The sequence below is a fragment of the Phytophthora ramorum genome (genome assembly GCF_020800215.1).
Source record: "Phytophthora ramorum isolate Pr-102 chromosome Unknown Phyram_PR-102_s0008, whole genome shotgun sequence".
Classification (NCBI taxonomy): domain Eukaryota; phylum Oomycota; class Peronosporomycetes; order Peronosporales; family Peronosporaceae; genus Phytophthora; species Phytophthora ramorum.
The window spans coordinates 1,424,646-1,447,190 of record NW_027150654.1 but is presented as its reverse complement, the minus strand read 5'-3'; the positions used below and the strand labels follow the sequence as shown (position 1 = coordinate 1,447,190).

The 22,545-nt window shown below is 55.9% G+C and overlaps 9 protein-coding genes across 9 annotated transcripts; 6 read left to right on the top strand and 3 right to left on the bottom strand.

The window, feature by feature from the left end:
• Positions 1–1,232: 1,232 nt before the first annotated feature.
• Positions 1,233–1,856, bottom strand: KRP23_9444 (uncharacterized protein; the record flags this gene model as incomplete). Its single annotated transcript, XM_067894999.1, has 1 exon — positions 1,233–1,856. One exon carries the CDS (start codon positions 1,854–1,856, stop codon positions 1,233–1,235), a length of 624 nt encoding a protein of 207 aa, XP_067742622.1.
• Positions 1,857–2,473: 617 nt separating this feature from the next.
• KRP23_9443 (2,3-dimethylmalate lyase) lies at positions 2,474–3,273 on the top strand (the record flags this gene model as incomplete). Its single annotated transcript, XM_067894998.1, has 3 exons — positions 2,474–2,662; positions 2,727–3,158; positions 3,220–3,273. The coding sequence occupies 3 exons, from the start codon at positions 2,474–2,476 to the stop codon at positions 3,271–3,273; spliced, it is 675 nt and encodes a 224-aa protein (XP_067742621.1).
• A 1,490-nt stretch (positions 3,274–4,763) lies between these two features.
• Positions 4,764–6,669, bottom strand: KRP23_9442 (tRNA-dihydrouridine(20) synthase [NAD(P)+]-like; the record flags this gene model as incomplete). Its single annotated transcript, XM_067894997.1, has 5 exons — positions 4,764–5,870; positions 5,951–6,059; positions 6,135–6,273; positions 6,403–6,508; positions 6,619–6,669. 5 exons carry the CDS (start codon positions 6,667–6,669, stop codon positions 4,764–4,766), a joined length of 1,512 nt encoding a protein of 503 aa, XP_067742620.1.
• A 324-nt stretch (positions 6,670–6,993) lies between these two features.
• On the top strand, positions 6,994–8,596 carry KRP23_9441 (MAPK/MAK/MRK overlapping kinase; the record flags this gene model as incomplete). The annotated part of the gene is made up of 3 exons (XM_067894996.1): positions 6,994–8,024; positions 8,089–8,486; positions 8,574–8,596. 3 exons carry the CDS (start codon positions 6,994–6,996, stop codon positions 8,594–8,596), a joined length of 1,452 nt encoding a protein of 483 aa, XP_067742619.1.
• Positions 8,597–8,780: 184 nt separating this feature from the next.
• On the top strand, positions 8,781–9,807 carry KRP23_9440 (Bax inhibitor 1; the record flags this gene model as incomplete). The annotated part of the gene is made up of 5 exons (XM_067894995.1): positions 8,781–9,151; positions 9,225–9,274; positions 9,343–9,461; positions 9,544–9,658; positions 9,722–9,807. The coding sequence occupies 5 exons, from the start codon at positions 8,781–8,783 to the stop codon at positions 9,805–9,807; spliced, it is 741 nt and encodes a 246-aa protein (XP_067742618.1).
• Positions 9,808–10,396: 589 nt separating this feature from the next.
• Positions 10,397–12,876, top strand: KRP23_9439 (Cell division cycle protein 48-like protein; the record flags this gene model as incomplete). Its single annotated transcript, XM_067894993.1, has 2 exons — positions 10,397–10,407; positions 10,473–12,876. 2 exons carry the CDS (start codon positions 10,397–10,399, stop codon positions 12,874–12,876), a joined length of 2,415 nt encoding a protein of 804 aa, XP_067742617.1.
• Positions 12,877–13,307: 431 nt separating this feature from the next.
• On the top strand, positions 13,308–19,430 carry KRP23_9438 (Phosphoinositide 3-kinase regulatory subunit 4; the record flags this gene model as incomplete). The annotated part of the gene is made up of 1 exon (XM_067894992.1): positions 13,308–19,430. One exon carries the CDS (start codon positions 13,308–13,310, stop codon positions 19,428–19,430), a length of 6,123 nt encoding a protein of 2,040 aa, XP_067742616.1.
• Positions 19,431–19,594: 164 nt separating this feature from the next.
• KRP23_9437 (Nucleolar protein 12) lies at positions 19,595–20,566 on the bottom strand (the record flags this gene model as incomplete). Its single annotated transcript, XM_067894991.1, has 2 exons — positions 19,595–20,351; positions 20,412–20,566. 2 exons carry the CDS (start codon positions 20,564–20,566, stop codon positions 19,595–19,597), a joined length of 912 nt encoding a protein of 303 aa, XP_067742615.1.
• A 160-nt stretch (positions 20,567–20,726) lies between these two features.
• On the top strand, positions 20,727–22,538 carry KRP23_9436 (Guanylate-binding protein 4; the record flags this gene model as incomplete). The annotated part of the gene is made up of 1 exon (XM_067894990.1): positions 20,727–22,538. The coding sequence occupies one exon, from the start codon at positions 20,727–20,729 to the stop codon at positions 22,536–22,538; it is 1,812 nt and encodes a 603-aa protein (XP_067742614.1).
• Between the last annotated feature and the right edge of the window lie 7 nt (positions 22,539–22,545).

Sequence of the window (22,545 nt, the reverse complement as noted above, 5' to 3'; positions counted from 1 at the left end):
GCACTATCGGTGGGGAATGCTTGCTGTGCCAGAGCTGCATCTGTCGGGAGTGTGTCAGTACGACCAGTACCGGTATGGTCATCACACATGGTGAGCTGTTCACATGGCGGCAATTTTGGTCATGAAAGACGAAGGCCTGCGCGAAAGAAGAAGAAATGCATCTGGGGTTCCGCATCTCAACGCAAGATGCTGGTCATCAGCCACCGGCTATTCAAGTGCAGCAGGTCCTGTCGACCGGCAGCGATTTAAAGCGGTTGTAGCTCAAGCTCCAGCGCTCCTCGCCCCAGAGCTCATTATCGATTTCTCTCTCTCGAGCTCACACCAAGCAGTCCTGCTTGTGCCAAGCCAATCTTCTCTTCCTTCAAGAACAAAAAAGTCAATCAACCTAAAATCATGTTCAGCAACAACAAGATTTCCATGCTATGTCTTGCCGTCGCGGCCTTCTCGAGCGGCGTACACGCTGAGGGAGAGGCCGCCCAAACGTTCGGCCTGCTTGGTGCGGGTCTCTATGGCGGTGCCGGAGTAGGTGCTGATGTCGGTGGTGGCGTTGGCGTCGGTGCCGGTCTGAACGGCAACGGCAACGGGGCTGGGTGGTATGGCCCAGGTGTCGGCGTGGGCGTCGGAGGCGTTGGAGCTGGTGTCGGTGTGGGTGGCGTTGGCGTCGGTGTCAACGACTACGACGGCTACAACGGTGTTGGCGTGGGCAATGTTGGTGTCGCTGGAGGCGCGGCCGCCAATGCGAACGCTGGCGCTACAGCGAGTGCCAACGCGAATGCCAACGCGAATGCCAATGCCGGAGCTACGTCTCAGTACCGCAAGCTTCGCACCGAATGAGCTGAACCGGGTCTTCACGGTCTGAAGAGTCGAGATAGGACCCTCGTGGTTTTGCAAATGTTGTGTGCATTCCCGTCACGTTTGCTGCAGTAGCCTGCAGTAACTTCGTCGTGTTGATCAGTAATGTCACTGAGTTTGTAGTTTGATGTTTGTAGGAAACACTCATGTTTTGTTGTTTTCAGGACTGACTTGCCGTTCTGGAAAGCTCTGGGTGTATTGCAATGCTCGTGCATGTACTCCGCCGACGATCCAAACGTCTCCTTCTCACGCTTACCCCTTGCCAACGTAGAAAATGACTCGGTCACTTTTCAGAAACCAAAAACACACTTTTTATTTCTTTTTTTTTCGCCTTGTTCTCGCAGATAAAAAATGTCAACTCGAGTCCCCACCCTCCAACTTTACACCTGGTAGGCTTGGAGCGTAGCGGGCGCACCAAAGTGGACCTGGTCACACTTGAGCTGCACGGCCATCTGGCGGATGGCGCTGGCACTGCGCAGGAGGCCCATGTAGCGGTCGTCCTTTGGGGAGCCGGCGATGTCGAGTCGCTCGCGGGTCTGCAGCCGCACGCGCGCCACGCGCTGCGCGACGGTCAGCAGGCAGAGCACGAAGAGCGCGAGGAACACGGCGAAGGAGACGAAGCTGCCGCCCAGGAGGTAGACGAGCGCCAGCACGAGGAACAACAGGCGGCCCGTGTACGCCGCAAGACTCAACGACAAGCCGGCGCTGTACGAGTTGAGCCCCAGACGCGTCTCGAGCTGTGCCAGCGACACGCACGGGCAGCAGCAGGCCCACCAGTAGAAGGCGGTACGCAGGTCAGCGTCGTGCAGGTCCACCGTCCAGACGTTCAGGCGCAGCCCGTTGGGGTCGAAGTCCGCGTCCGCCGTGTTCGGGTTGGGTGTGAGCGCCTTGTTGTCTGGCGTGAGCACCGTCACGTACTCGTTGCTGGGGCTTCCGCCCACGAAGTCAGGCTCGGCACCGGGGGTGGGAAGCGGGAGCTGCGGCGTCGGCTTCTTGTCGGTCATGGCTGTTGGCTTGTGGCTAACGGGGTGATTGTGGAAGTGAGAGGTCAAGTAGGTTCCGGGTGCATTTCCATAGATGATGCCCGTCGCAAGAAACCAGCGACACTTTTTATGATCGGCATAAACCTAAGGAAGGCGGTAATTTGTTTGGAAAGGGGGTGACTGACATGCTGTGTAAGGCAACCTACACAATGGCATGCTCCCACTCTCATAAAGCCGGCGACCCTTCTTCAATTGGGCTGTTGATTTGCATGGGCAAAATTGCAGCTGCTGACGGCGTCCGACACTGCAATCACGCCATGTGAACTACATTGTACACTTGCCCGAGATGGCCAAGAGCGTCTGTGCACAGGTAGCAAAGCGCGCGGTCGGGTCTTGGCTGGACATTGCTGTGGTGTTGAGAGCAGAATGACCAGCGATATCCGCACGTCAAATTTTTTGGGGGCTGATTGACAAGCATACAACCATCTGTTTTCAGTGACATATCAAAGATCACGACCCCTTTTGTCTTCGATCCAGTATCAGCGCCCACACACATTGGCATCCAATTCCAAAGGGACATGCGGGAGGCCACTCGTGCGACTCTTCAACGGATGTCTGACAAAGATTCAAACGTGAAGATGGCGACCCGACCGACGCAGGCCCAACGGGTCGCGCGGCTCCGCGAGCTGCTGGCGTGCGATGCGCTGGCCGTGATGCCTTGCTGCTTTGACGGCCTCAGCGCCAAACTCATCGAGCGCGCAGGCTTCGAGGTGACGTTCATGACGGGCTTTGGCGTCTCGGCAGTGCACGGCGTACCGGATACGCAGGTAGGCATTCTATTATTAGAGTGTCCTCTGTGGTCCTCACAGGTATTCCTTGTGCTATTTTTAGCTGCTGTCATTCGGCGAAATGGTCCAGAGCGCCGCGACCATCTGTGAGTCCTTGAACGACGTGTCGTGCATTGGCGACGCAGACACTGGCTATGGTAACGCCATGAACGTCAAGAGGACAGTGGCGGCCTATGCGCAAGCGGGCATGGCCGGCATCATGCTGGAGGACCAAGTGTCCCCCAAGCGATGCGGACACACTGCCGGCAAGGCGGTCGTCTCCCGGGAAGAGGCTTTCGCTCGGATCAGAGCTGCGGTGGACGCGCGCAGAGAAGGAGGCTTTGACATCGTCATCGTGGCGAGGACAGATGCCAGAGGGACCCACTCGCTGGATGAAGCTGTCGCTCGCTGCAAAGAGTTCGCGAGACTCGGAGCTGATATCACGTTCCTGGAAGCGCCGCAGTCGGTGGAGGAGATGGAGACGTACTGCAGGGAGGTACCGGGTCCCAAGATGGCTAATATGGTGGAGAACGGACTCACACCTGTCTTGTTGCCAGAAGAGCTCGGCGCAATGGGCTACAGGCTTGCGGCGTACCCGATCACACTGCTGAGTGTGAGCATTAAGGCAATGGAGGAGGCACTGCGGCTGCTTAAGTGCCAAACGGCAAATGGGAAGAGCCAAACGACGGCACGAGAGAACGCCACTCCGAGTGCTGAACTCGATAATCTGCTGTGCGACTTTGCTCACGTGAAGGATGTCGTTGGTTTTACGGGGTACTACGAGGAGGAAGCGCGCTACAAGAATTAAGTGCATGAGTGGCGATCGTTAACACGTGAAGCTCCCAGACGTAAGGTTACACTCGCAGTGGTTCATATGAAACAGCGATTTACTCATACAACGCGACATTACTGATCAACACGACGAAGTTACTGCAGGCTACTGCAGCAAACGTGACGGGAATGCACACAACATTTGCAAAACCACGAGGGTCCTATCTCGACTCTTCAGACCGTGAAGACCCGGTTCAGCTCATTCGGTGCGAAGCTTGCGGTACTGAGACGTAGCTCCGGCATTGGCATTCGCGTTGGCATTCGCGTTGGCACTCGCTGTAGCGCCAGCGTTCGCATTGGCGGCCGCGCCTCCAGCGACACCAACATTGCCCACGCCAACACCGTTGTAGCCGTCGTAGTCGTTGACACCGACGCCAACGCCACCCACACCGACACCAGCTCCAACGCCTCCGACGCCCACGCCGACACCTGGGCCATACCACCCAGCCCCGTTGCCGTTGCCGTTCAGACCGGCACCGACGCCAACGCCACCACCGACATCAGCACCTACTCCGGCACCGCCATAGAGACCCGCACCAAGCAGGCCGAACGTTTGGGCGGCCTCTCCCTCAGCGTGTACGCCGCTCGAGAAGGCCGCGACGGCAAGACATAGCATGGAAATCTTGTTGTTGCTGAACATGATTTTAGGTTGATTGACTTTTTTGTTCTTGAAGGAAGAGAAGATTGGCTTGGCACAAGCAGGACTGCTTGGTGTGAGCTCGAGAGAGAGAAATCGATAATGAGCTCTGGGGCGAGGAGCGCTGGAGCTTGAGCTACAACCGCTTTAAATCGCTGCCGGTCGACAGGACCTGCTGCACTTGAATAGCCGGTGGCTGATGACCAGCATCTTGCGTTGAGATGCGGAACCCCAGATGCATTTCTTCTTCTTTCGCGCAGGCCTTCGTCTTTCATGACCAAAATTGCCGCCATGTGAACAGCTCACCATGTGTGATGACCATACCGGTACTGGTCGTACTGACACACTCCCGACAGATGCAGCTCTGGCACAGCAAGCATTCCCCACCGATAGTGCAGTTGTTTTCATGTATTACTGGTCATCTTGATACATGTGTACGCAGCGTTAATCGTTGCAACTTCAATATGGAGCATACAGAGCTGAAGCGCGGCTAAAAGCATTGCCGCGAGTGCTCTCTTCCGGGTGATTTAAACCGAAAGAAGTAAGGGTAATAATGTTTGGATCATCTTGCACATGCATACCAAGTAGTGTAAGGAATGAGGCGTCAAACTTTAAAAAAAGGTTACCGATGGACTAAGCACCATGACTCGCCTCCGTCGGCGACCCAGACTCTTCCTCTTTGTTTTTTTGGTCCTTCTCATGCTTCACCGAACTGTTGTCATTGAGTTTTGCGCGTTTCGGGGCCCGCTCGTTTTCCCCTTCATGATTTCTTTCTTCTGTCATACTCTTGTCCTTCTCAGCACTTGTGGCACCTAGGGCGGTAGCGTCACCATCAGCGGGTGCCTGATCCAGTTGTACTTTCGCGACAAACTTGGAGATAGTGGCCGAAGTCTGCCTGCGCAGCACGTTCTTGTGCTTGCGGCCCTTGTAGTGAAGCTTGACATCCTGCTCACTCAGCAGCTGGACCTTGCATGTATCACAAAAAAACTCAGGCTTGCCAACACGGTTGTTGCGAGCTTTGGGAGCCTCTTCCTCCATCGAATGAATTGCCTCAGCGTAACGATCATGAGCCCCTGGCAGAGTTGCAAGTGTCTCGGAATCTTGGCTTTGTGCAGCTTCCGCTGCTGCAGCCTTGGCCTGGAACTGGTCTTGGTGCTGATTGTAGCAGTTCTGCAGGTCCCACAGCGAGTACATTTGCAAGCCATTCCTGGTTGCAGCCAGCTCCGGCACAGTAACAACACGCGCACCCTTTGCATATCCGCAGTTGTTGCCGCTTGCGTAGGCATCTTCCAGCGAGCTCGGAATCATGCGCATAACGTTGTACTTGGTGTTCTGGTACACATTGTCCACCTCTGCCGCTGCCTGAAGATAATCGCGCACCACTTGGTCGATAGGCAGACGACCTTCCTTCCGGAAGATGGATGGGTTAGTAAGCGCACCGCGAGCGATGAGAAAGGAGGACGCGCCCGAAATCTTGCGAAGTTTGTCAATGTCTTCATGCAAGAAGACGTCGCCGTTCGCAAGCACTGGGACCGACAGCGCCGACACAACAGGGGCCAGCTTTTCCCAGCTCGCCTTGTCGTGAGGACGCTCGTGGATCTGCCGCATGTGCACACCCACTGCGTAGGCTCCTGCATCTTCTAGGCGTCTTGCTGTGTCGATTGTGTCTTGGATTTCTGGCAGCAGGCGAATCTTGCAGGATACCGGAATGTTCAGGTTTCGCCGCAGCGTTTTGATGATCTGTACACGAAGCACCAAGTCCAATTAGTTACGAGTTGCAACGCTGCACCGAAAAATTCAACGAGAGACAATAAACCTACGTCGCAAGCTACTTCCGGCTTTCGCAGCAGTGCTGCACCCATTCCGCCTTGAACCGAGAAGTGCTTCGGGCAGCCCATGTTGATGTCCACGGCAGCGACGTCGCGAGCGCTGCAGTACGAGACAGAAATTCACATCTGAATCTGCTCATAAACCCATTTACTCGACAAATCGATGCAAACTTACACCGCCTCAGCCGCCTTGAGCGCCAGCACCGCATCAGCCGTTCCGATCTGGAAGACGACCTTGCCAGCCTCCTCCGGACACGTCCGAAAGACGACCGAGTCGCCATTGCGACTGACAAAGTCCACCGAGTTGATAACCTCTGCGAAATTGCAGTGAATCCATTGCAAAGCGTCACTATCAAGCTGCCACACACGAAAAGCTTGCAGCATCCACAGTTTTGACACAGAAGGAGTTGAGCTCTGCTAATCGAGCCGCCACCCAATCGCACCGTTCTTCATGCGCACAGCCGAAATGATACGTTTGTCGACGATTTCTTCGCCGTAAACAAGGTCGGCCCCGTAGCGCAGCGACAGAAGACGCAGCGGTAGCGTTCCCTGTAGAAAATCCCCGTAAGTCGGTGGCCAGCGCGAGTTGGAGAGTGTAACCAGGTGCGATACAATCGCAAGAGAGTGAGGAACATGGTGCACAAGGAAGAGGTACGTACGGAGCGAACCATGGGCGACAGACACACTTTGTTCTCGTACAGCTCCGACATGGTGCCGTTCGGGTGGGCGGAAATGGATGGCAGGTGCTTTTTACGGAGCGCAGCTCTATTTGTCACAAATTGCGTCCCGTAGAGAGTGGTAGGGATCTAAACGGGACCAAAACAGGTAGCCATTTATTTTTGGACTGCAACTTGCTCCTACCGCGACACGCAGCTCTCGCTCGGTTTGGTTCGTGCATGATGGATGCCGCCGGTAATTATAAACGGTTCCTGCATTAGTGCTGGTACATGTATTTTGACGCCTCAAGCGCTTCGAGTTAGTGTCGAGGAGCTCTTGTAACACACTTGACTCGACGCACCACCGCAGCGACCGCTATGAGGAAATACCGGTTAGTGGCCAAGAAGGGCGAGGGCACCTTCTCCGAGGTGCTCAAGGCGCAGAACGTTAAGGACAGCAAGTTCCACGCCATCAAGTGCATGAAGAACCATTTCGAGAGCATCGACCAGGTGAACAACCTGCGAGAGATTCAGGCGCTGCGGAGACTGTCGCCGCACCAGCACATCGTCAAGCTGGAAGAAGTGCTGTACGACCAGCCGTCGGGGCGACTAGCGCTCGTGTTCGAGCTGATGGACGCCAACTTGTACGAGATGATTCGAGGTCGGCGGCATTATCTCAAGCCGGACCTGATTCAGTCGCTCATGTACCAGCTTGTGAAGTCCCTAGACCACATGCACAACAAGGGCATTTTTCACCGCGATATCAAGCCTGAAAATATTTTGGTAGAAGACAGCAGCAAGTTGAAGCTCGCAGATTTTGGCTCGTGTCGAGGGATCTACTCCAAGCAGCCGTACACCGAGTATATCTCTACGCGCTGGTATCGCGCGCCTGAATGTCTGCTCACAGACGGCTATTACGGACCGGAAATGGATATGTGGGGCGTTGGCTGTGTATTTTTCGAGATCACGTCGCTCTACCCGCTTTTCCCGGGCTCCAACGAATTGGATCAAATCCATCGTATTCACAAAATTCTAGGCACACCATCTCCTGAAGTGCTCGAGATTTTCAAGCGGAAGGGAGCTGCTCACATTGATTTTAACTTCCCCAAAGAAGAAGGCACCAGTATCGCCAAGCTTATTCCCCACGCATCGCCTGCTGCCATCGACCTCATGCACAAGATGCTGGCATACGACCCCAGCAAACGGATGAACGCTCGGGAGGCGCTGCGCCATGAATACTTTCGTGAGATCCGCGAGCTCGAAGAAGCTACTCAAAGGGCTCAGCAGCAGCAACAACAGCAGCATGTAATCCAGCCTCAGCAGCAACCTTCGGTAGGACTGCCTTTGACGTACAAACAGCGCAAGGACAATTCGGACGACAAAGCCCCGCTTCCTTCCATCCAGACCGGGTGCGTTTCAATGTGTCTGCATGACCGATACGCAAGAAACTAATCAGTGTGGACGTTTGTACAGATCCCATGGTCCTCAGGCTAGTAATGACACGAAAGACTACGGCGCGTACGACGCGAGCGAGGACGAGCTGCCGCCAATCAACAACGCGGCGGGCGGCAGGGGCATAGGCAGCGTCACAAAGAGCAAGGCTACGAAATATTCATACGGCAGCAAGAACGGCAACAATAACAAGATAAGTGAAGGCAGCCAAGGCGGTGGGTCGTTGTACTCTGGAGGATCGTCGTCGCTGTCCAAGGCGTCCAAGGGCGGACTTGCGAACGGAGGCAGCACGAACCGATCAACGTATCAGGACGTCAAGAACCGCAAAATCGTGGCTGGTGTGGCGCTCAAGAAGAGTATCCCGTCTGCACGAACGAAAAAGATCGTGGGCAGCTCGGCCGCGTACGCAGACGTCTCAGGTAGGGGCTAACAATGCACTTCAAGTTGACATGGCTACATTATGCTTTTAGATGGGCACTGTTGCTCACAAGTGTTACTACTAGCAGGCTCCAAGTCTCGGCGCAAGTGATGCAGCTACATCTTCGTAATACGACAATAGAGGCTAGGAATCAAACCCGGTTCGAGTAGCTTCCGTGTGCGTTGTGGCATCATCTGTGCATCCTCGTATGACGCGATATAGGTTTTCCCTATGACATGACATAGGGTTTCCTATTTCTGGCAGATTCCCAAACCTCAAAGAGAAGCAAGAAAGGATGAACATGTTCGGGACGCGTGTGTCCCCCGCGACGTCGTCGTGGAACATGGCGACGATGCTGAAGACCAGCGGCATCACCCAGGACGTGCAACAGCACCTGATCCGCGTGTACGCGACGCTGTCGGCCTGCGTGCTGGCCGCGATGCTGAGTGCTGCCTGCGTGCTGGCTCTCGGCCCGGAGCGCTGGTCGTTTGTGGGCTCGTCGCTCGTGTCCACACTGGGCTCCGTGTGGCTCTACATGGAGCCTGTACAGAACTACCGGCGGCGGTTCAGCATCCTCATGGCCATCTCGGCGGCTATGGGCCTCAGCGTCTCCACGCTCGTGGCCGTGGCCATCCAAGTGGACCCGAGCATCCTCGTGTCGGCCCTGTAAGAATCGTAGATGGTAGTATACAGTAGATAGGAATATTGACTTGTGCTTTGTATATGTTGATACTGACAGACTGCTGACGACGTTGGTGTTCCTGTGCTTCACTGGAAGTGCCCTGTTCGGTGAGTTGAGCTTCCCGGTTGCTGCTGGTCGTTGAGATTGAGGACTGATGTTTGTGTTGGTGCTACAGCTACGCGTCGCACGTACCTGTATCTTGGCGGCATTCTGAGCTCGGCGCTGTCGGTCATGTTCCTGACGACCGTCCTGAATATCTTCGCCCGCTCATCGTACCTATTCAACCTTAATCTGGTACGAGCAGCGGCAATTGGAGAAAAGTACTGCATGTAGAATATCTGACTAACTCGCCGTTTCTGTTGTTTGTTGCTGGCAGTATGGCGGACTCTTCATGTTCTGCGGCTACGTGGTGTTCGACACGCAGATGATCATCGAGAAGGCCAGCATGGGCGACAAGGACGTGCTCAAGCACACACTCGATCTGTTCATGGGTGCGTGCTTCCTCATGCAGTTTGCTATAGAACGGCTAACAAATTTGTTGTTGCTGTGTGCAGACCTCATGTCCATTTTCGTGCGCATTCTCATCGCGCTGCTCAAGAACAACAAGGGCGGCAAGCCCCGCGAGAGCCGTCGCGACTAGGCTGCTGCGAGCAACCTCGTCCCCACGCAGCTTATTACTTCATCCACAGCTTTTAGCATGCATTCCTAGCGTTTTGACCCAAGAGCCCCGTTTGTTTTTACATGTGCATTTGAATTTCAATTTGCTACGTCATCATCGATTTATTAAAGCGAGCTGATTGGTTAAAAACAGGAATATTCTCGATTTAACTATGTCGCTGTTTTCGACCAATGGACAAGCTTCAAGTGTCCGATATCTTCGGGGGGAGGATTTCCTGCCCCATTTCCGCGGAAGAACAGTCACAAGCAAGAGCCTCCAGGTGCGTCATCTTGCCACGCCGCTGCTCGGCGCCAGTAGCGTTTCCGGCCCCCCAGACCAGTTCGCTGCGTTCTTCTCGTGGTTGTCGTCGCCCCAATCCTACTGCGAACGCGTGGAGCGCACTGGAAGTAGAGGGAAACGATAATGAAGGAGGAGTGCAGCAACATAATCTGGGGGCTTGCAACGGAAATGACGCAGGGAAATAACGGCTATTTTTCATTGTGTCACAGGAGCCTCGCTTGCTTTGATTCGGTACCCGGCGGAGACGAGAAAACAACAGAAGACTTGAAACATGGGTGACAAGTACGTCACTTGATACATTTTACTACTAAAGGGGGCGGGACACTGACCAACTGTGCCTGCTGCAGGAAGGAGGAGTTCAAGGCTGGCATCATGGACCGCAAGCGGTCGCCCAACCGCCTGGTGGTGGACGAGGCCACGAACGACGACAACTCGGTGATCGCGCTGAGCATGGCCAAGATGGAGGAGCTGCAGCTGTTCCGCGGCGACACGGTGCTCATCAAGGGCAAGAAGGGCCACGACACGGTCTGCGTTGTCCTCCAGGACGAGACGGTGGACGACAATAACGTCCGTATGAACAAGGTGGTGCGCAAGAACCTGCGTGTGCGGTTGGGCGACGTCGTGGGTATCCACACGTGCGGCGACGTGCCCTACGGTAAGCGCATCCACGTGCTACCTATTGACGACACGATCGAGGGCGTGACCGGCAACCTGTTCGACGTGTACCTCAAGCCGTACTTCGTGGAGGCCTACCGCCCCGTCAAGAAGGGCGACCTGTTCCTGGTGAGGCAGGCCATGCACCCCGTGGAGTTCAAGGTCGTGGAGACCGAGCCCGCCCCGTATTGTATTGTGGCGCCCGACACGATCATCCACTGCGAGGGTGAGCCTGTGCGTCGCGAGGACGAGGAGAAGATGGACGAGGTTGGCTACGACGACATCGGTGGATGCCGTCGCCAGATGGCGCAGATCCGTGAAATGATTGAGCTGCCCCTGCGTCACCCACAGTTGTTCAAGACGCTGGGAGTCAAGCCCCCCCGTGGTGTGTTGCTGTACGGCCCGCCCGGTTCGGGTAAGACGTTGATTGCTCGTGCTGTGGCTAACGAGACGGGCGCTTTCTTCTTCCTCATCAACGGCCCCGAGATCATGTCGAAGATGGCGGGCGAGTCCGAGAGCAACTTGCGTAAGGCTTTCGAGGAGGCCGAGAAGAACGCGCCTGCTATCATCTTCATTGATGAGATTGATTCCATTGCGCCTAAGCGTGAGAAGACGAACGGTGAGGTGGAGCGTCGTATTGTCTCGCAGCTGCTTACGCTGATGGATGGCCTGAAGCAGCGTGCCAGCGTGGTGGTGATCGGTGCTACCAACCGCCCTAACAGTATGGACCCCGCTCTTCGTCGTTTTGGCCGTTTCGACCGCGAGATTGATATTGGTGTGCCTGATGAGAATGGCCGTCTGGAAATCTTCCGTATCCACACGCGCAACATGAAGCTCGACGACGATGTCGACCCGGAGCTTATTGCGCGTGACACGCAGGGTTTCGTGGGTGCCGATATGGCTGCCCTGTGCACGGAGGCCGCTCTGCAGTGCATCCGTGAGAAGATGGACGTGATTGACATTGAGGATGAGACTATTGACGCTGAAATCCTGGACGCTATGTCTGTTACGCAGGCGCACTTCAAGTACGCCCTGGGTGTGTCGAATCCGTCCTCGCTGCGTGAGACCACGGTGGAGGTGCCCACGATCACGTGGAAGGATATTGGCGGCCTGGAGGGTGTCAAGCGCGAGCTCTTGGAGCTGGTGCAGTACCCTGTGGAGCACCCGGAGAAGTTCGAGAAGTACGGTCTCAGCCCGTCCAAGGGCGTTCTCTTCTACGGCCCGCCTGGGTGCGGTAAGACGCTACTGGCTAAGGCCGTGGCCAACGAGTGCCAGGCAAACTTCATCTCCATCAAGGGCCCTGAGCTGCTGACGATGTGGTTCGGCGAGTCTGAGGCTAACGTGCGTGAGGTGTTCGACAAGGCCCGTGGCGCTGCTCCATGCGTGCTGTTCTTCGATGAACTGGACTCCATTGCCCAGCAGCGTGGCAGCAGTTCGGGTGACGCTGGTGGTGCTGGTGACCGTGTTATGAACCAGTTGCTGACGGAGATGGATGGTATGGGTGCCAAGAAGAACGTGTTCATTATTGGTGCTACGAACCGTCCCGACATTATCGACCCGGCGCTTATGCGTCCTGGTCGTCTTGACCAGCTTATTTTCATCCCCATGCCTGACTTCGACTCGCGTTTGAGCATCCTGCGCTCTGTGCTGCGCAAGAGCCCCGTGTCGAAGGAAGTGGACCTGAACTTCCTGGCTCAACAGACGGACAAGTTCTCGGGTGCCGATCTCACGGAGATCTGTCAGCGTGCCGCCAAGCTGGCGATCCGCGAGAGCATCGCTCGTGACATGGAACGAGACCGCCTCCGTGCTGAGGCCGGTGACGAGATGGAAGACATCGAGGAGGAGGACCCTGTGCCAGAGATTACGCCGCGCCACTTCGAGGAGGCCGTGCGCAACGCGCGTCGCTCTGTCAGCGACCGCGACCTGGCGCAGTACTCGACCTTCGCACAGACGCTACAGCAGGCACGTTCGCACGTGACCGCGGGCGGAACCTCCCTGGCCAATTTCTCATTCCCGGGCCGCAACGTCAACGCTGGCACTGCTGGCGGCGCTGCCGAAGCCGCTGCCGACGAAGACGAGGAGGACCTCTACAGCTAAGCGATATGGTCTTGGAGTGGCGCGAGTGGCAAGAACCGAATCAAGCAGTTAGGAGAGTCGTCGAATACAGCCGAGTGAGGAGGTTCGAGAGAGCGCGAGCGCACGAGGAGACGAATCCTTTCTAATACACTATTGCCCATGCTTGTTTGATTTTTGTGTGGCAAGGTTGCGGCAAGTTGAAGACCGTCACTCTTGCGGTACTTTCTCAATCGCACTTATAGCGACATGTACCGTACTCCCATGTTTCCTCGGCATCACTACAACTGGCGACATCGGGGAGAAAAAACCGATTGTAGGTCACGGAGCTCCTGAAAGAAGACTCTTTACCGGTACACCCCTCACAGCGCGTCTCGTGGGCCCGCAGACTCCGCAATTTGTAGAGGAGACTTCTCGCTCTCCAGTGGTGTGTCGCTCGCCTCCATCCAGCTAGTATGGGCAACGCCGCGCCGCGCGCGCAGCCGCAGAGCGCGCTGGACAGCGCGTCGCAGTACCGAACCTTCCTTATGGACTACACGCCGCGCTCAATGGACATGATGTTCGGCAGTCTCATCGGCGACGGCAAGTTCCTCAAGTCCATCTCGTGCAAATGCGACGAGGGCCACTTGGTGGTGAAAATCTACCGCAAATACGACGAGCGCGAGTCGCTCACGAGCGCTGAAGTGGCTCTGCGCCGACTGGCACTCGCCTTTTCCGTGGAGCAGCAACCCAACGTGATCCCGTACGCGGACTTCCAGCTCTCGAACAAATACAACGTGGCCTTTATGGTGCGCCAGTACTTTGCGTCGAACCTGTACGACCGCATCTGCTCACGGCCGTTCCTCACGACGGTGGAGAAGAAATGGATCGCCTTCCAGATCCTGCGTGCACTCGAGCAGAGCCACGCCAAGGGCATCTGCCACGGAGACATCAAGCAGGAGAACGTCATGGTCACGAGTTGGAACTGGGTTTTCCTCACGGACTTTGCGCCGTTCAAGCCCACGTACATCCCGGAGGACGATCCTGCAGACTACAATTACTACTTTTGTGCCATTGACGCCACACGGCGCGGATGCAGTGTGGCGCCCGAGAGGTTCTACGGGAAGAGCTCGGTTTCGATCAGCAGTGCGGCTGGAGGCACGCCTGGGAGTGTTGGCTTGCATTCGATGAAGACGCCGGACGCGGCCATCATGCTTTCGAAAATGGCAGACAGTGAAGTGACGGTGGAGGAAGTGGACAAGCAGATCCTGGCCATGGGCATGGGCAGCGGGACCATGTCGGGGGGAATTCCTATGCACACGCCCCCCTCTGCAACCTCGAATGGCAGCGCGCCGTCTTCGTACTCACGCTCGCGTCGGGAAGGCAGTTTGTTGGAGTCTATGGATATTTTCTCGGCTGGTTGTGTTATCGCGGAGCTGTTCTTGGGTGGGAAGCCGCTTTTCGACTTGCCCTCACTGCTCAAGTACCGCACAGGAGATTCAGAAACACTGCGGCAACAACTGAGAAAGGTTGGCGACCCTCGCCTTGAGGAGCTTCTACTTCACATGCTGCAGTTGGATCCGAACGCGCGGTTGTCGGCAAGTGGTTATCTTGCCAAGTATACGAGCCAAAGCGGCTTGTTCCCCACGTATTTTGACAGTTTCCTCTTCCGATTTCTGGTGCTGGTGCTCAGTCGTGGCGGAAAGGTGCCCGATGCACGCATTCGTCTTGTATGCAAGTATTACGGGCGATTGGTGCGTGAGGTGGCTGGAGTCGAGGACTCGGAAGGCGAAGAATTTTTCAAGTTGCGACTAAAAGAAGGCTACGGTTCGGATCGACTTGCGACAGCCACCGGAGGCGACCAACAAACACATGTAGCGCAGCGTGTGCTTGAGGAGCTCGATCAGAAGATTCCTACCAAGCATGATAAACAGAAGGCCGAACGGGATAATGCTGCTCTTACCAAGTTGCAAAAACTTAAGGAGAAGGAGAACGACATGCGCGGTCTTAAAAACAACACGCTGAAAAAGAAGATCGAAAAGCTTCATGATCAATACAACGCGCTGACGCAGAAGAAGAAAAACTCGCTGCTGTTAGACTACGCGCGTGAGCCGTCGACCGGCCGGTTGGACGAAGAAACAGGCTCGGACGATGCTACAGACGAAGACGGGTTGGGCAAGGGCAACTCTGATCCAGCTAAAGAAAACATGTCGACGCCTCCACCCCACTCAAGTAAGACGCGGCGGATGAAGCCACCTACATACCCAGGCAGCGAACCGTGGCCACAGGATCGAAACGGCATTGTTATTATTCTATCACTGATTTGTTCAAGTCTGCGGAATGTACAAGTACCGGAGTCAAAGGTTACGGCGCTGTACCTGATCCGTTCTCTGGGCCAGTTTACGAGTGACGAGGCACGACTGCAGCGTCTGATTCCTTACCTGCTCGAAGTCATTGATGACCCAAGTGCTGCCGTCCGCGCCCTGGCGCTTCGTACGATCACTTACTTGCTATCACTGGTGGAATCCTTTCCGCTTGCCGACGCGTCGGTGTTCCCGCAATATGTATTGCCAGCTATGGTGCCGTTCCAGTCCGATCCGGATGAGTTGGTGCGTATTACGTTTGCTGAATGCTTGCCGCAGTTGGCTGAAACTAGTCGCCGCTTTCTGGAAATCGCGCACGCTATGAAGCAAAAGACATTGTCATCTTCGTCGTCAGCGTCGTCCTTGTCCACTATGTCTACCCGTGGCAATGACTCATCCGGCCCCAGCACGATGTACATGGCGGCGAGTAGCTTCGATAAGGAGCTGAGTGTGCTCCACAAGATGATATCACGCTTTGTGATCCAGCTCACAACACCCGACCAAAAGGCTTCATCGTCTCTTGTCAAGCGCGCGCTACTCGTCGACATCACAAGGCTATGCGTATTCTTTGGTCGCGAGCGCACTCTTGATGTAGTGCTCCCACAGCTCATTACGTTCTTGAATGATCCAGACTGGGAGCTGCGTGGAGCATTTTTCGACTACATCGTTGGCGTGTGTTCGTTTGTGGGTTGCGTGGCTGTCGAGCACAATATCTTACCATGCATCGAGCAGGCTTTGTTCGATGTGCAGGAGATTGTTATCACTAAGGCCGTGGAGTGTCTTACGGGGCTGTGTCAGCTTGGACTTTTCAAAAAGAAAATCAGCACACTCGTCGAAAAGGCTCGGATGACGTGCTCGTTGCTGTTGCACCCAAGCTGGTGGATTCGTGACGCTGTGCTGAAACTCATGGGTGAGATTGCGCTGCAATTGCGAAGTGTTGATGCCAACGTCTTCTTGAGCCCACTTCTTCGGCCGTTTCTGCGCAAGACAATGGTCTTTTTGCCGGACGAAGAGGTTTGTGATGTTACACATCGACTGCACGACTGCTGTCGGCTGCATGTATCACGCGAGACGTTCGACCGCGCGCTTTTGGCATCTTCTTCGTCGTTTGGGCTTAATGAAGTCATTGCCGAAATGGAAAGATCTGTTTCACAGGCACCTGATGATAGTGACGACGATATGGTTCCAGATGCGCCTCTGTCAGCGATGACGACTACTTCACGAGAGTCACTAGAAGAACCAATCAGCAATATGTCACAGTCTCGAAGGAACAGGGATCCTTTGCTGAGTACCGACTCCCTGGATGGATACAGTATGTTCCGGCAGCAATCGTCTGGTACAGCTGTTGCATCGTCCGCAGCGGCAACAGCAGAAAAAATCTCGAACAGTGTGGAGAATGGCGTGTCTTCAATCTACGAACAGCGCAAGAATGAGATCCAGTCACTAAAGCTCATGCAGCAATACGTGTCGATCGCCTCCATGCAGATGCGTAGCAAGTTGGAAATGGCCAAAACTGAACAAGCTGCGCGAATGCAGGGACCTTCGAAGAGCGACCGCGCTGGCTCGCCGCACAGCTCTGTGGCGAATGCATCTGTGGCTGTTGGAAATGGTGCTGCTGGTGCTAATAGCAATCCGTTTGCCCGCAAGCTTTCACGTTCACACCTCCGTGTGCTTTTCGTGCCGGATATGCGCTTCGCCCTTTCGACTGCGCAACCTCTAAAGGCTAGTAATTTCGGAATTCCTTCATCTTCGGCGGCGGCCAGCAGCGCTACCTCGACCTCTGCTACCTCGACGTCTACTGCTCTGGTGACTAAGTCTCGTTCTCATGGACCAAGCAACTCACCGTCTCATCGTGGAGCGCCTGCAACTCCGGCTTCTTCGAACATTGGGTCGGCGATGGGAGCACCTTCGTTGGAGAGCCTTTCACTCTCGCATGTGGGGAAGATGTACAGTCTGGTCGAGCCCAGCACACCCATTTCTGCACCGCCAATCACAGTCACGGGTCCGTCATCCATCGTTCCTCCTGGCTCAGTATCATCTGGACTGGACGACTCCGGACTGGGCCCAATGGATTCTAATCACTTCGCGCCGACTAGCGGAGGTGTTATGGTGAGCATGCTCAATATGAACATGCGCGATATGTATGGAGGTGACGGCATGGGCAGCTTGCTGGATCCACACCACCATCCAGTTCATGCATCGCCTGTATCACCTCCTCGACAAAGGATGGCCAAGAAGACGCACACCACCTACCATCACTACTTTGCCTTTAAGGAGTCTGCAATGGACCCGGCCCTCGGAAACCCTCGTAAATTGTTGGCACGGTTGAACGCGCTGGGAATTCCTCCGTTACCGCCTGATCTTGGTGCGCTGCGGCTTACTGATGGTTCATCATACTCAATCTATAGCCATGCGCCGAGCCCCTACTGTCTAGTTGGTGGCGGTATCGGCATTACCGGAAGCTCTGGCGGAGGAGGCAGTGGGGCACCAGGCAGCGAAAGAGGAGGTACAAGCGTTTCAAGTGTCACGTCGTCTCCGATACAGGTTGGAAGTAGTACGTATCCTCCTAGTGGCGGTGCAGCATTTAATGTAGCGGCGGCAGCTGCTACAGCAATCAACGGACACGGAGGCGTATCACCAGGAAGCTTTGGAAGTTCGTCCGGCAGCACAGCGCCCGGAAGCTCAAGTAGCGTTAACGGGATTGGCGGTGGTGGTGGATATCCCAGCTCGTCCTATCGCAACTGGCAGCCGCGTAAGAACGTTCTGGTGGCTGAATTGGCGGAACACTCAGGTGCCGTGACTCGCGTCAATGCTGCCCAAGACTACAGCTTTTTGGCATCCGCTTCTAACGATGGCACGGTGAAGATCTGGTCTGTGCGGTCGTTGCAGCACAGTGTGAATCAAGGATCGCGCTGCACTTATGATGGCCAGGGTGGAGTGATCACCGATATGAAGGTACTTACCAATAGCCACTCAGTCGCCTCGGCCTCTAGCGATGGCACGGTGCACGTTTTCCGTGTGGACAAGGTGAATTCCGTGGGCGGAAACGTCCAGGCATCTGGTCTCAAGGAGCTGCGTGCAAGTAACAGCGCTGTCATGGCAATCGACTACCTGAACAACGTCACGGAAGCTTTGCTTATTTACGCCACCCGTGATGGTAAAATTCACGCATGGGATCTGCGTATGCGGCGGGAGGCCTGGACTCTCAGCATTTCTCCTGAACTTGGCTACGTAACGTGCATGACGCACTCTCTCGATGTTAGCTGGTTCGCTGTCGGTACAAGTCGAGGCTTTTTGTGTCTCTGGGATCTGCGCTTTTTGGTGCTTATCCGAATCTGGCGTCACTCGTCTCACCGCGCAATCCACCGGCTACAGCCCTGCTTGGGACTGCCTAATACGCTGCCATTGGACGAGACGTCTGTGCCATTGGTGTTTGTGGCGGCAGGCGATGGCGAAGTTGCTGTGTTCGACCTCAGTATTGGCGCGTGCCGTGCTGTTTTCCGGACACTCGAGGCGCAGGCATCAGAAGCCGAGGCGTGCAAGTGCCCGACGCTTCTGCACGTACCAATCCCGCATCGCAGTCGAAGTGTGCTTGGAAGCTTCTTGGGTATATATGGCATCGCGACGGCCTTCGACGAGATCTCCACCTCGCCCCTCAGCGAGGAACCCAGCGTACGCGCTATGCTGTGTCCGTCACTTCACCTGCGCGGCATCGGAGACGCGTTAATCACAGGCGGTGAGGACCGGCAATTGCGCTACTGGGATATTCGCAACGGAAAGCAATCGTACACTATCTGCGGTAACGGAGAGGCCAAGTCATTCTACGACAATCAAGCACCCCCTAACGACTGGTGGCGCATGAACCCATCTTCCTCGTCGTCTGCGGCCTCTCCTCCGCGACAGCGCTTCGGCGAGATGCCAGCAGCGCCGATGTCGACAACTGCCGTCACCACCAAGCCTGAGTTGGCTTGGAGCAAGCTTAGCCCACCGCTCATCACGGTATGCCAGGACTCGTCTTTCTACTCGAGTCCAGGAGGTGTCGGAGGTGCTGGAGCTTCTGGAGCGGGTGGTGTCGAGTCCGCCATCAGTATGGAGCGGAGAGGCCTTGTTCCGCCGTCCCCGGCACACACAGATTGCATCCTGGACCTGACTCTTGTCGAGCTCGGAAGCAGCCAGAATCCGAGCCCAATGCTCGTTTCCAGTGGCCGCGATGCCCTTATCAAGGTTTGGAAGTAACTCGGCGTCCAGCAGTAGGCACAGACGAGAGTATTGAAGTGGTCAGCTAAGCTTAAGACAATAAAATGAAGAAACCCATTGATGGAAAACCAATGCACATGATGACTTCGCTGGTAGCGAGCTCACACTGAGCCTTTCAATCTAAGCTAAATGCACCTGGGCAATCACCGCTTCTTGTTGCGCTTGTTAGTGGCGCCACCACCCTGACGCTTCGTTTTGAGCTTCTTGCTGAGTTTGCTGATTGCCGAGCCTCCTGCTTCACCGTCCTCACCGCCGCGCTTCTTACCCGTCACCGCGCCGCCGTGGGCACCCTTTTTGCCGAGCATGGCGTTCCTAGCCGTGCGTGCTTCCTTGAGCTTCGAGCGCTTGGATGGCAGCGCCTTGCCCTTGCGCTGGAGCTGTATCCGCTGAAAGAGCGTCAAGTGCTGCTCCTTGCCGACCTTCTTCCTGTTTATCTGGCGGAAGGCGGGGTGTTTGGACTTGGCTGCAACTTCCGCGTCCGCCTCTTCGTCGTCCGAGGGTTCCACATCACTGCCACTATCTTCGCTGTCGCTCTGGAGGTCACCCACAGACGTCGTGACCGTCACCACGTCGCCGAACTTGCCCTGTGTGAAGTCGTCGTTGAAGGTCATGACCTTGGTCACAGCGTTCGCTCCGCCCAGCACGGGCTTGCTCTCGTCTTCCGAGGCGTCAGAGTCACTCTTCTCTTCTTCTTCTTCTTCTTCTTCTTCTTCTTCTTCTTCTTCACTCTCCTCGTTCTCCTCCGGGTGCTCGTCCAGCAGTGCCGCAATTTTCTCCTTCTGCTCCTCTCGCCGCTGCTTCTTGGCCTCCAACTGGCGTTTCTTCACCTTGTACGCCTCCATGTCCAAGCCAAAGCGACGGCGCTCCTGCTTGCGCTTGTGGAAACCCGTGAGATACTCCCTACACATCAGTTAAGTCAGTCTCGAGCCCAATGTATCAATCGCCCATTGTTACTCGTACTTGCGCTTGTCCGGGTCGAACGTCACCACGAGCTTCGACTTCTTGCGTTTGTTCGGGTTGGCGCCCATTCCTGTAGCGCCGCGGCCCAGCTTGGCCTTGCCCACAGCACCGCGCTTGCCCTGGCGGGACGTCGCTCCATACGTCGAAGGTGCCATGTCAACTTGCTCAATGGGCTCCAGTCAAGTATGGCGGCGTAACCCGTCGTACCCCACGGGTACGTCAGAATGTATGTCACTCGAAACGTACCTATCAATCGGTACCTGTCGTGGGTTCGCTTTTTGTAGCACTTTCACGCATATACAAAAAGCAAGTGGCATGGCGTCGGTGCAGCCGCTGCCCTTCGTGCTGGTGGACGATGACGGGGGCTTCCGCGTAAACCCCGAGGCGTGCGCGGTTCTGGAGCAGGTCAAGACGCGGCTCGTGGTGGTGGCCGTGGCGGGTCTCTACCGCACGGGCAAGAGCTTCCTGCTCAACCTGCTGGTGCAAGGCTTGACCAACCCGTCGGCACAGCAGGAGACACAAGAGCCCGCGGGTTTCGCCGTGGGTGGCACCGTGAACGCGTGCACCAAGGGCATCTGGATGTGGGGGCGGCCCATCCCCCTGGACGACGACACCAGCGTCCTGTTCCTGGACACCGAAGGCCTCGGCAGCGTCGACCGCGAGCAGACCCACGACACGCGCATCTTCGCGCTGGCGCTGCTGCTGGCCTCGAGCTTCGTATATAACAGCCGCGGTGTTATCGACGGCAACGCCATCGAGGACCTGTCGCTCGTGGTGAACCTGTCCAAGCACATCCAGACGTCCTCCTCTGCCAGTAGTGACGACAGGCTGCACGAGTTCTTCCCGAGCTTCCTGTGGGTCGTGCGAGATTTTACGCTGCAGCTGCTAGACAACGGCAAGAAGATCTCGGCTAAACAGTACCTGGAGAACGCGCTGCAGCCCACGGGCGGGTACAGCGACGACGCCGTGGAGAAGGACCAGATCCGCGCGCTGCTCAGTGATTTCTTCCGACAGAGAGACTGCGTTACGCTCGTGCGGCCTGTGGACGACGAGCAGCAGCTCCGCAACTTGCCCCAAGTCCCGTACGACGACCTGCGCGATGAGTTCCGATCCAGCTTCGAGAGTCTCCGCAAGAGGCTTTTTGGCAAGGCCAAACCTAAGACCATGTTCGGCAAACCGCTGAATGGAGCCATGTTCGTCAATCTGGCGGCTTCGTACGTGGAAGCGCTGAACAGCGGCAAGGCGCCCGTGATCTCGAGCGCCTGGAGCCGTGTTGTGCAGGCGCAGTGCCACGACGCGCTTGAAGACGCGGTCGACAGGTACAAGGCGGAGCTGCACGCGCGTGTGCGGACTTTTGTCTCACCCGAGCAGTTTGAGGAAGATGCTAGATTTGAAGTTGATCAGGAGGAGAACGGCGAACTTGAAGTGGTCGATAACGGGCAAGGAACTAACGCCATGTTCGACGAACACGGAAACCTGCGGTCTGTGACACTGCGTCCCGAGTTGGAGATGCAAGACTCGAATGGAGGTGACGAAGATGAGGATCCCACGGCACCCGAGAATGAGATGATTGAGATCATGGAAGAGGATGCTGACGCCGAAGCTGCAGCACGCAACGTGGAGCGCACACGCTTGCCTTGTGCCGACGATAGGCTGAAAAATGTGCATCGCTTGTGCAAGCGGTTAGCCAAGAAGAAGTTGCGCGAGGTTGTCGATGGTGACATGGGTGCGGATGCCGAAGCAGGAGGAGGTGAAGACTACATGGCGCAGTTCCGTGCGGCAGTGACTGCAGAGTTTGGTTCTTATCGTCAGCAGAACGCAGCGGCGTCAATGGCGTACTGCCGGCACGTGCTGGATGTCCTGAGTCGGCCTGGAAATGAGTACTTGGCACACCCAGAGAAGCACCGCCAGAAGTCTGCCATGGAGCTCTTCCGTGAAACGCAGCACTTCTTACAGGCTGACTTGACTGCATTACACAAGGAGTACTTTTCCCACGCCGTCGGTCCATCAGCAGATGCCGCATACTGTGAATTTGTGAGCCAGCGCGTTATTTCGCAAGTAATCCAGCGTACTGAGACCACAAATGCCGCCCATATGACTGAAGTGCGCTCTCTTGAGAAGGAATGAATGACCT